Source organism: Gigantopelta aegis, chromosome 6, assembly GCF_016097555.1.
Source record: "Gigantopelta aegis isolate Gae_Host chromosome 6, Gae_host_genome, whole genome shotgun sequence".
Lineage (NCBI taxonomy): Eukaryota > Metazoa > Mollusca > Gastropoda > Neomphalida > Peltospiridae > Gigantopelta > Gigantopelta aegis.
The window spans coordinates 33,872,584-33,883,871 of NC_054704.1; the positions used below are offsets into that span (position 1 = coordinate 33,872,584).

The 11,288-nt window shown below is 38.6% G+C and overlaps 1 protein-coding gene across 1 annotated transcript in view; it reads left to right on the forward strand.

Moving 5' to 3' along the window:
* The window catches only part of LOC121375730, a 28,017-nt gene extending 19,774 nt beyond the window's left edge, over positions 1 to 8,243 (forward strand). Inside the window, exons 3-4 of the mRNA XM_041503332.1 lie at positions 553 to 702; positions 7,329 to 8,243. Coding sequence (XP_041359266.1) covers positions 553 to 702; positions 7,329 to 7,543 — 365 coding nt within the window. The 3' untranslated portion in view covers positions 7,544 to 8,243. The remainder of the gene's footprint in view (positions 1 to 552; positions 703 to 7,328) is intronic.
* The last annotated feature ends 3,045 nt before the right edge of the window (positions 8,244 to 11,288 follow it).

An 11,288-nucleotide genomic window follows, 5' to 3' on the forward strand; every position in this document is an offset into this window, starting at 1 on the left:
GAGGTTTCTTCGCTGTGACCAGTGCTCCACGACTGGAATACTAAAGACCGTGGTAATCAAAGGCCGTGTTAACAGCTGCTGATTAAAACTACTTTGCTAGAGTGATGTTAGCATGCCTTTATTTTACATTTCTACATTGGCTCTCGCTATCTCACGGTACACGAATTATGGAAAACACTTTTACTTTGATCGCTCATAAATAAGTAAAACGTGGTTAATGTTTAAAGACGATATAAAATATGAGAACAGTTGGAAAATCTATAATCACTATTCATGCAGACGACTGATCTCTTTAATGACCATTTCTAAAATTTCATCACCCACATTATGCAACAGCAAATTGCTACGAAAAACCATCTTTAAAGCATCTTAATTTCAAAATGTCCCGAAGAGTATGCCTCAAACCCTCTACACTGCTACAGATCTCTCTCCCTTTGAAAGGTCAAAGATCTTTCCTTCGGCAAACTCAAACTTGATCTTTTTAGAATTACAAAATCCTGGATTCGTCCCTATATCTCACGCAATATCTCATGTTGTTTCATATTATTTCAGATTTCACAATGGCTGCCCAAGCGTTCTCTATCCTAGCTGTCATGTGCTATGCTGTGGCCTTTCTCCTGTACCTCGCTTACATCATCTTTCCGACGCTGTCGAAATCCAGGCCTATCACCATGGGCCTGTGTCTCCTAGGATTCTGTGTTGGTAAGTTTGATGCCTCGTTCGTTACCAGCAATCTAAAATGGGTTTTCCGACTTCCCAGGCATTGCACCACGACTGGTACCTCAAAGGCCGTGATATATTTATGTACATTATTTGATGCTTTTCGATAGGAGTAACCTAGTACTATACAAACAAAATATTGTTGAACCATGGGCATGTTATAGACGAAATATACAACTGCTACATATAAAGGATTCGCCAAAATTGATAATTTTAGCAAAAACATGCTAGAAATATGTAACTTAATGGTAAAAATGTGTAATACTAAGTGGGATTTTTTTTTACACTGCCTAAAAAGTAGGGTCGGTGGCTTTTATGACCTTTCTTTAGTTTATATAGTTGTTGCAGTATAGATTTGTTGTGTATTATTATTTTATTTTTAATAATGAAGGGCCGAATTTACGCAACCTGGGTTTTTTTTAAGCATAGTAAATGTATGTAGTTACACGCGTGTAAAACATACGCAGACTTTGTAAATTAGGCTACATATATGGAAGGTACCTTCAATAGACAGAGATTTTAACTAAAATAAATCTTCAAATTTAATCACATTATGAGTCGTAATCTTAAAACTCTTTTTGGAAGCATACATGATGATCTTATTTCGTATACGCCAGATTCAAACTGTGATTCTTGTATTTTTATATGCTAGCTTCAACATTTGTATAATTTGACCAGAACCCACTGTGGAATCTGTTCCTCTTATCTTTATCAAACAGGAATGGATTCGTAGCTTTCCCCATAATTCACAGAATCATCTTTCAGTTTAAACTTCGCGTGTGTACACAAAACATCACTTCGAAATCTCATCAAAGTCATAAGTATGTTCCTGTTCTAGCAGTGTTTTAAGGCCAGAAAAACCCTACAAGAGCAGTTATCAGTTAGTTTGAGCTTTCAACATGTCATTAATTACCGCAGATCCTGGTGTAGATAACGATAACCTTTCTAACATGATATTTTGATGACAGCTCGCCGATACCTGTCAGCTTTGCAGAAAACTTCTGTCAGGTCGGTCAGTTCGCAAGCTAGGAAAAACAAACACCAAAGATGTGCATAGATCTGATAAACATCTCCATGCAACATACTGTGGAACAAGACGTTTCCTAACTGACTTAGCATTTCGCCCATCTGTATTGGTGTCCCGTTATCACAACAAGTCGTCATTGTGTATGGGCGTCTGTCATAACGGAAAGTTTCAATAACAGAGTAGTTCCTCTTATAAAAACATACTACTTCTCCCCTGTGTATCAACATGTTATACACATCCTCATCAGCTGTAACCTTAAAGTACCGCAATCAAGAGTTTGATATTTTCTATCAGAATAGACCTAATAATATTACTTCAAAAATACTGATGAAAAATTACGTAACGGTTCTTACCTCTGTGTGGACATTGGGGTTAGGGAAGGTAGAAAGAAGGAAATGTTTTATTTAACGACGCACTCAACACATTTTATTTACGGTTATATGGTATCGGACATATGGTAAAGAATCACACAGATATTGAGAGAGGAAACCCGCTGTCGCCACTTCATGGGCTACTCTTTTCGATTAGCAGCCAGGGATCCTTTATATGCACCATCCCACAGACAGGATAGTACATACCACGGCCTTTGTTACACCAGTTGTGGAGGAAGCACTGACTGGAACGAGAAATAGCCCAATGCGTCCACCGACGGGATCGACCGTAGACCGACAGCGCATCAAGCAAACGCTTTTCCACTGCGGTTAGGGATATGTTACAATAAATATAAAGACCTGAACAAAATTATACTCAGCCATTTGGTTTTGCTCATTAGCCTACGCACGAATATTGAAAATCCCTAGTAGAACGAAAACCTAAACACTGAATCAACATTGTGATGATCTGTTGCTGTCTAGATAAAAGATAATAAAGACAAAAAAGTTACCTTTTATAGATAAAAAATGTTCATTCACTTGAAAAACGTCCATTAAAAACAGACTATCAAATTATATTTGGCTATTGCAATCATATCTGTTTGGTGTATAATGTTTCAGTGTTTGTACGTTTGTATTATTCGTTCATCTATAAAGACAACTTTCGCCTGTTGGGTGAATATAGTCGACCGTAAAAGTCATGATAATGCTAATTCAATTTTCATTTTAGTAATATGCATCAGTGATGTTTAATACTCTTTTGTTTTGTTTAACGACACCACTAGAGCACATTGATTATTTAATCATCGGCTATTGAATGTCAAACATTTGATAATTCTGACTCGTAGTCATCAGAGACAACCCGCTACATTTTTCGTATGCAACAAAGGATCTTTCATATGCACTTTCCCACAGACAGAAAAGCACATACCACGGCCTTTGACCAGGTGTGGTGCACTGGTTGGACGAGAAAAAACCCCAATCAGTTGAATGGATCCATCTAGGTGGTTCGATCCTGCGACGCAAGCACCTCAAGCGAGCACTCAACCGACTGGGCTAAATCCCGCCCCGTGTTTAATACAAGCAACGTGTGGGTATATTTTCGATTAGGATGTTAGTTCTTTCACCCGTAAACTGTGAGTACTAGTACTTGCATATTATTTACTCCATGCTTAAAGGGTGTTGTGAGAACCTGCACCCATCTCGAATGAATGAAGGAAATGTTTTATTTAACGACTCACTCAAACACATTTTATTTACGGTTATATGGCGTCAGACATATGGTTACGGACCACACAGATATTGAGAGAGGAAACCCGCTCTCGCCACTTCATGGGCTACTCTTTTCAATTAGCAGCGAGGAATCTTTTATATGCACCATCCCACAGACAGTGTAGTACATACCACGGCCTTAGATAGACCAGTCGTGGTGCACTGGCTGGAACGAGAAATAGCCTAATGGGCCTACCGACGGGGATCGATCCCAGACCGACCGCGCATCAAGCGACCGCTCCCATCTCAAATGCGAATATTGTTGGACCATCCCTAAATGAAATGACTGAGAATCAATCATTCTAGTTAACTAAGATATGGAGTAAAATTAGTAATAAGAATTAAATAATTATAGGGGCGGGACGTCGGTGGAATCATTGGGCTATTTCTCGCTCCAGCCAGTGCACCACGACTGGTATATCAAAGACCGTGGTATGTGCTATCCTGTCTGTGGGATGGTGCATATAAAAGAACCCTTGCTACTAATGGAAAACTGTATCAAGTTTTCTCTCTGATACTATAGGTCAAAATTACCAAATGTTTGACATCCAATAGCCGATGATTAATAAATCAATGTGCTCTAGTGGTGTCGTTAAACAAAAAACAAACTTTAAATAATTACATATTGAGAGAAAGAATAAGGGATCAAAGACAACAGATAATGAACACGATAAAACACCCTCATCATGGTGTAACAGTGGTACTCACATGCATCCCCTCATTACTGGCCTTCAACCGCACGCTGCATCTTTAAATTGTATACAGACATTACGCTATAGCAGCGAATTAAATCTCGTTTACAATAATGAATATCGAGTGTTCCCTTATTTCTTTCTCTCAGTATATACATTAATCGCTGTAACTAGCAGGAACCGATACAAGATAAGCTTGAGATTATTCTTACTAACTATGAGCGAGAAACAACAGAGACAATTTTAGTAGGGTAGGTGCTATTCAACCGGAGGGGGCGGGGGTGGGGGGGGGGGGGTGGGGGGTGGTGACGGTAAGGGTCGGGGTCCGATTCAGAATTATATTATATTATCTCAAACTCGGCGGAAACAGTCAGCGGAAACGGGAAGCGTCGGACGATTTCGTGGGCATTTGGCCATATAGCACAATTAATTACACTATATGTTTGTATATAGCCTTAGTGGCTATAAGACTTTTATTAATATCAGCAGACCCATGGATTTTGGTGTGTACCTTTGCCTGCCTGGGGGACACATACCCTGAAAAGGACACCCCCTGTTTTCCAGCTCTTTCTCCCAGAATATTGGTTTGAACAAACACACCCACTAAACCTGGCCGGAGTACACCCATTTTACACAAAAAAGCACTACTTTTGCATGGGCCGTAATGACCAAAAACAAGTCTTCAATGTAACAAATTACACGTTTACAAACTACATACTCAACTTTAGTCAAATAGTTGCCACTTCAAAGCTGTCTGCCATGAAATAATCACAAACAGCAGACTACATGCGCGGACAAATTTCCAAATGTGGAATAACTGTGATCTGTGGCTATTTGATATCATATTATCATGTTTGTACAATTCAAGGGCACTTCGACTAAAATTATTATTGCATGAACAGAGAAGATACTATATATATGTTAGTATGTTAGTGTTATTCTATCAGGCCAGGAGCGGGGCAGGACTAAAGGAGTCGAGGCGCCGTGACCATATGGATCATATGTTTCAGTCAGATATGATTATAGTTAGGGTAAAAAGAAAGCAGAGAGAGAGAGAGAGAGAGAGAGAGAGAGAGAGAGAGAGAGAGAGAGAGAGAGAGAGAGAGAGAGAGAGAGAGAGAGAGAGAGAGAGAGAGAGAGAGAGAGGGGGGGGGGGGGGGGGGGCAGGCAGGCAGAGGCAGAGGCAGACATATAAATGTAAAAAAAAGAAAAAAAAAGAAGAGAAAACAAAAGTGGTTAAAAATGCAAAATAAAAACAAAAATGGGAAACGGTGAAGAAAGCAATACATTTGAAACTATTGTTTATGTGTTTTTTGTTACAGGTTGTCAGTGTTGATCTATTTTCAGATAATTAACTTGCCACTCTAATCCAAACAAAGCCAAGATGTGTGCTAATGAGACACTAGATTAAAATTCTAAACTGTTTGAATAAACATATTATTCTCATAACTGTCTTAAACATGCTTTAAAAAACTGCAAACTTGTCAAATAAGCCCCCTAGCTTTACGAAACCTGTAAATAAAAATATCTGAATAGACGTTATGCGGCCTGTCTTTAAAGTGAAGAAAACATGATCCAGTTTCCTTTCATATATTTTTTGTCTGCCATTCCTTGCTTATTGTTCCACGCAGGAGAAGCCATCCAATTAGAATTCCGTAAATACGCGCGTTCATCCGAATACTAGTAGTCGTGTTACGTCTGTTTTAGTGCATTGCCAGACTGTTCCCCGTAGGAACTGCGCGTAAAGTGAATAGTTGGAGGTCGAGGATTCTGGGTGCAAGAACCAGGCTAGATCGCTATAGCGGTCGATACTACAAGGCCGTAGGAAGTGGTAAGGTCAGCCAGGCTTCGGCCCGACCAATATTTTTATATTAAACAATAATAATAATAAACGATACCGCCCCACCTCCACTCCCCAACAATAACAACAACAACAGGAAAATCCAAACCACAAATTAAAACAAAATCAAAACAATCACCCCCACCCGAAAAAAAAAAAAAAAAAAAAAAACAACAAACCAAAAACCCCCCAAAAACCACTTCAACATCACTCCTAAAAACATTATAAAATAAAATAAAAACCAGTTTGGTTTCGTTAATCCTGCTCCAAATAATAACATCGCTAACAAAATTGTCATCGGAACTTTCTGCTTCGAAATGCTCCCAAAATGCAGCAAAAGAAATATATTAAAAAATATATTTAAAAATGGGAGGCACACATCCTCCAGACACAAATTGGAGTGGAAATAGGCCTTACCAATAATTCCGGGCTTCTCAGGGGTCCATTTCACAAAACATCGTAAATTTACGTCAATCGTTTACACGTGTTTGGCATCTATTTCACGCAGAAAATTACATCATTATGGAAGATGGAAGCATTTGAAGGACAAAACAAAATGAAATCTGTATACTTGTAATTATATTAGTTGTACTGTTAGTAGTAAGCAAATTGTGGTTTAGTCGTAGATTTACGTTTACGTCAAAAATGGGAACTGTACTGCTACTATAATATACTATAATAGTCTTGGTATAGTCTCTTGTCGAACCAAGACCATGAAAGCAATGGCCAGAAATCCATTGCAAATCGCTAGACTTGGTCAGCTGTAGTTAAAAAAAACAGCAACAACAAAAAAGAAAAAAAGGAAATACGTTTTAAGAAAATGGAGAGGGGAGGGTAGTAAGGTATGAGTGAGCGACCGATATTTTTATGTGGCGTACTTACTATATCCCATGGGAATTTTTAAATGGCGCGAAAGACGATTTCCAGCATCTCAGCTACAGCCGACATTTACCAAATGTACCAGTTTCGTGCGGGGTGTTTGTTTTGTGGTAGTGGTGGTGGTGGTGGTGGGGTTATAAAAATAGTGGTTCAACCAAAGCCCCGATGGCGGGAACAGCTCCGGCGTCCCTGGGATTGTCTGCAAGAATAAAACGCTACCTTCGGTATAAATAATAAATCGACCTGGCTCCCATACTAAATCGTTTTACCAAAGTCAATCCATCTATTCAGCCTTCGTTACTAAATCACTTCAATGTGTTTACGTGTTTTGTAGCCAACCTGTTTGGTTAATGCGGTGCCGCGTCCGTACAAATTAACAATAAATTAGTCAATTATATTCTCATTATTACCCACAGTTAACTTGGGCACCAGGTTGAACGCATATAATGTATAATTTATAGAAAATATAACCGTATTCCAATGTAAGCTATTACTTTTATTACAAACTTTTCAATATTATATTTCAGTTTGTCTTCAGATCATGACAACAATCGTGTATGGGGTCAAGGTCGGCGACTACTTCCGGAAGGTGGAGATCCGATACTTCACGCATCAGTTGAAAGAATCTCTCATGATCTCCTGGTCGTTCGCCTTCGCGATCGTGTCAACACTTATGGCAACTGCTTCCGGCATCTGCACATTTCTCGAGTTGCGCAATATCACCCTGGAAGACCTGGTTTGACGTATGGATGTCAGCACTTTACAGGTTGCGTATACCAAGTGTCGACATGCCAGAACAGTGGGATATTCTATGGTTTATTGAAGTTACGAGTCTATCAGAAGTTTCCTGTTTTAATGGCGAGACATTACGGACTATAATCATATTAGCTAAATGCTGTCTAAAATAAAGTGTCATCAGCGTCAGCTACGATTGTGGAAGCAAGAAAGAATTGATTGGTTCGGCAGTTTGCTTTGTCACTTAGCTATCTTCGTAAAGTGTCATGTGAGCAAGGGAATCGTGTTATTGCCGCCTCCTCTCGGAACTGTTTTCAAAAATGAATGATTAAGAATGTAATATGAAACGATTTTTGCAATCGCAGAGCATGTTTTAAGACTATTTTAGAGCATTTTATGCTCACATAACTCAGCTGTTTTCCTATTTAGGGGCCATTGAAATCTGGTTGGTCTCATCAAGATTCATTCAAAATGTTTTTTTTGACACGAAATCACAGTGACAGGTCACGTAACATATTGGAACAGCAATGACCACGATGCTAAAAAACAAACATGGATAAATCGGCTAAGTTGTAAGAACGACCTGTGAATGTTATGTACACTAAAATTGTGACGTTATTTGTTGTACAGAGTAAATGTCATGTTGCAAATAACCAGTGGTGTGTTGTAACAAATAATAGATCATTTCAATAAAATTATAATTTCAACACATGGGACTTCATCTTCACAGATTTCTAGTCATTAAAGGATATTTACTGCACTGATTACTTTTAAATAGTACGAATAATTAGAAGTTTGTTTTGTTTAACGACACCACTGGAGCACATCGATTTATTAATAATCGGCTATTGGATGTCAAACATATGGCCTTTTTGACAGTCAGAGAGGAAACCCTCTACATTTCCACAGACAGGATAGCACATACCACGGCCTTGGATACACCAGTCGTGGTGCACTGGCTGGAACGAGAAATAGCCCAATAGGCCCACCGACGGGGATCGATCTTAGACCGACCGCGCATCAGGCGTGCGCTTTACCACTGGGCTACGTCTCGCCCCTTCGAATAATTAATGCAGTACCATTCATCACAAGAACGTTTTGTAAGAAAAGTAAAGTCTGCTCGACGAAACAGGCACACTGAGATCGAAGGAGCAAAGCAAAGTTTTTAGGGAGTTCGGGGTATGCTCCCCCGTAAAATTTAGAAAACTATGTCCTGAAATGCAAGAAGTACAATTCATCTCTACCGTCGGATTTACTACCAATATTTTGATTCCCCTCAGCCCCCTGCGAAAGTCCGATATACTGATTTATCAATGACTCGTTATTATCGAATATTAGAATACCTAGTGTGCCTACAGATGAATGAAGAAACCTACCATAGACGTACGGGCTCCCATTTTTGTAGGGGGGGGGGGGGGGGGGGGGGGGGGGGGGGGGGGGGCGGCGGCAGGCTGGCTTTTGCCCGAATTAATCGAAAATGCCCGAATCTGGATAACATCATTTATTCATATTAGAATTACTACTAATTTTAAGGGTAGAATCATAGAAATACATGGTAAAAAGGTTTCAGGTTAGCACCTTTCCCCCGAATATGTGTTTTTAGCACGGGGGGAGGGGGGCAATTTTATTGATTTATTAATCATCAGCTATTGGATGTCAAACGTTTGTAATTTTGACATATACACAATGTAGCCTAAAAGAGGAAACCACCTACAATTTCCATTAGTAGCAAGGGATCTTTTATGTGCTTCATCCCACAGACAGAACAGTACATAAATTGGCCTTTGTTTTATCAGTTGTGGAGCACTCGCTGGAACGAGCTATTAATACTCAAAGCCATGTACATGTAATAATAACAAAATAACACTTACTAGCAATCATCATCTACAGTAATGGATTTGGGCATGCAGAGTAAACACACTACTTGCAACATTTTTTAATCACTTGCCATATTTGCACCCATTAATATAAAGACGTTTCCTATGATGAACGGGTAGAACCATACCTCACCTTGGCTTAACTAAAGTAAAGTAAAAACTAGCAAAAAGAAACTCAACAACAAATTCCACTACTTAAGTGTGTATTTAGCACAATATCTTAACAAAAAACATACATTCACATTTAAACAATTGTTGATTGGTAAACAATTTAGACACATTATATATTATAACCAACCACTTTGTAAACAGCAAGTTGTCTAAATCACCAATGTTTTTAGTTTGTTATAAAAGATAGTAAAGCCTCAATATAACACTCAATAATCAAATATAATCTGTTTTGACAGAAAAACAACAAAAATATATTAATATGTTCAGATATAGACACCATTTTTCAAAACTCAATGTACATGGTACATGTAGATAAGAGTACACATGATGTGTACATAATTATGTTTACAGACACACAATTAAGATGTTGCAACACACATGATACTTGTTATGTCCAAAGTCATGGGTCTATTGTTCAAAGCATAGTTAAATTAAATCTGGGTTAGTCTAATATTTTTCTGTTAATTATTTTAGTACAAAAGCAAACAAAACTTTAGATTTGATTATGAATACTGAGACATGATTTATTTATGATCGTTCTAAATCAAGTCTTAATATTATGTCTTCAGTTATTATTTGTACTGATTCGGTCCATGGTTTTGACAATTTCTCTTAATCACTGGTTAACCTAACTAACCTTTCAAGGACCATGGATTTTAGTTTAACAAATTTTATTTAAAAACATTTTCTAAACGCGAAAAAGCTATTTTTTTTTATTAATTCAAATTATATAGCTGTCCATCCCTCCTTTTACTTGTATGCATAACAAAATTAATTGCATTAAAAAAAAAAAAAAAAATATTAAAAAGTAATTTTTCTATTGAGTGGACAAAACAGTTACATTGCATAACAATAAGGTGTAAATGATGGCTAGATGTTACAAGCCTACACACTAAATGGCTAAACAGTAGGCCTACAAATGGCTATGTTACTGTTACACACAAGATGGCTAGATGTTACTGTAGCTGTCCCTCCCTCCATAGATGGTATACATGATACATTAGGCCTACACACATAAGATGGCTAGATAAAAACAGTAGGCCTACACAGATGGCTAGATGTTACAGTAGGCCTACACACATAAGGTGGCTCGATGTTACAGTAGGCCTACACACATAAGATGGCTAGATGTTACAGTAGGCCTACACACATAAGGTGGCTCGATGTTACAGTAGGCCTACACACATAGATGGCTAGATGTTACAGTAGGCCTACACACTTAAGATGGCTAGATGTTACAGTATGCCTACACACATAAGATTGCTAGATGTTACAGTAGGCCTACACACAAGATGGCTAGATGTTACAGTAGGCCTACACACATAAGATGGCTAGATGTTACAGGCCTACACAGATGGCTAGATGTTACTGTAGGCCTACACACATAAGATGGCTAGATGTTACAGTAGGCCTACACACATAGATGGTTAGATGATACAGTAGGCCTACACACATAAGATGGCTAGATGTTACAGTAGGCCTACACAGATGGCTAGATGTTACAGTAGGCCTACACACATAAGGTGGCTCGATGTTACAGTAGGCCTACACACATAAGATGGCTAGATGTTACAGTAGGCCTACACACTTAAGATGGCTAGATGTTACAGTAGGCCTACACACATAAGATTGCTAGATGTTACAGTAGGCCTACACACATAAGATGACTAGTGTTACAGTATGCCTACACACATAGATGGCTAG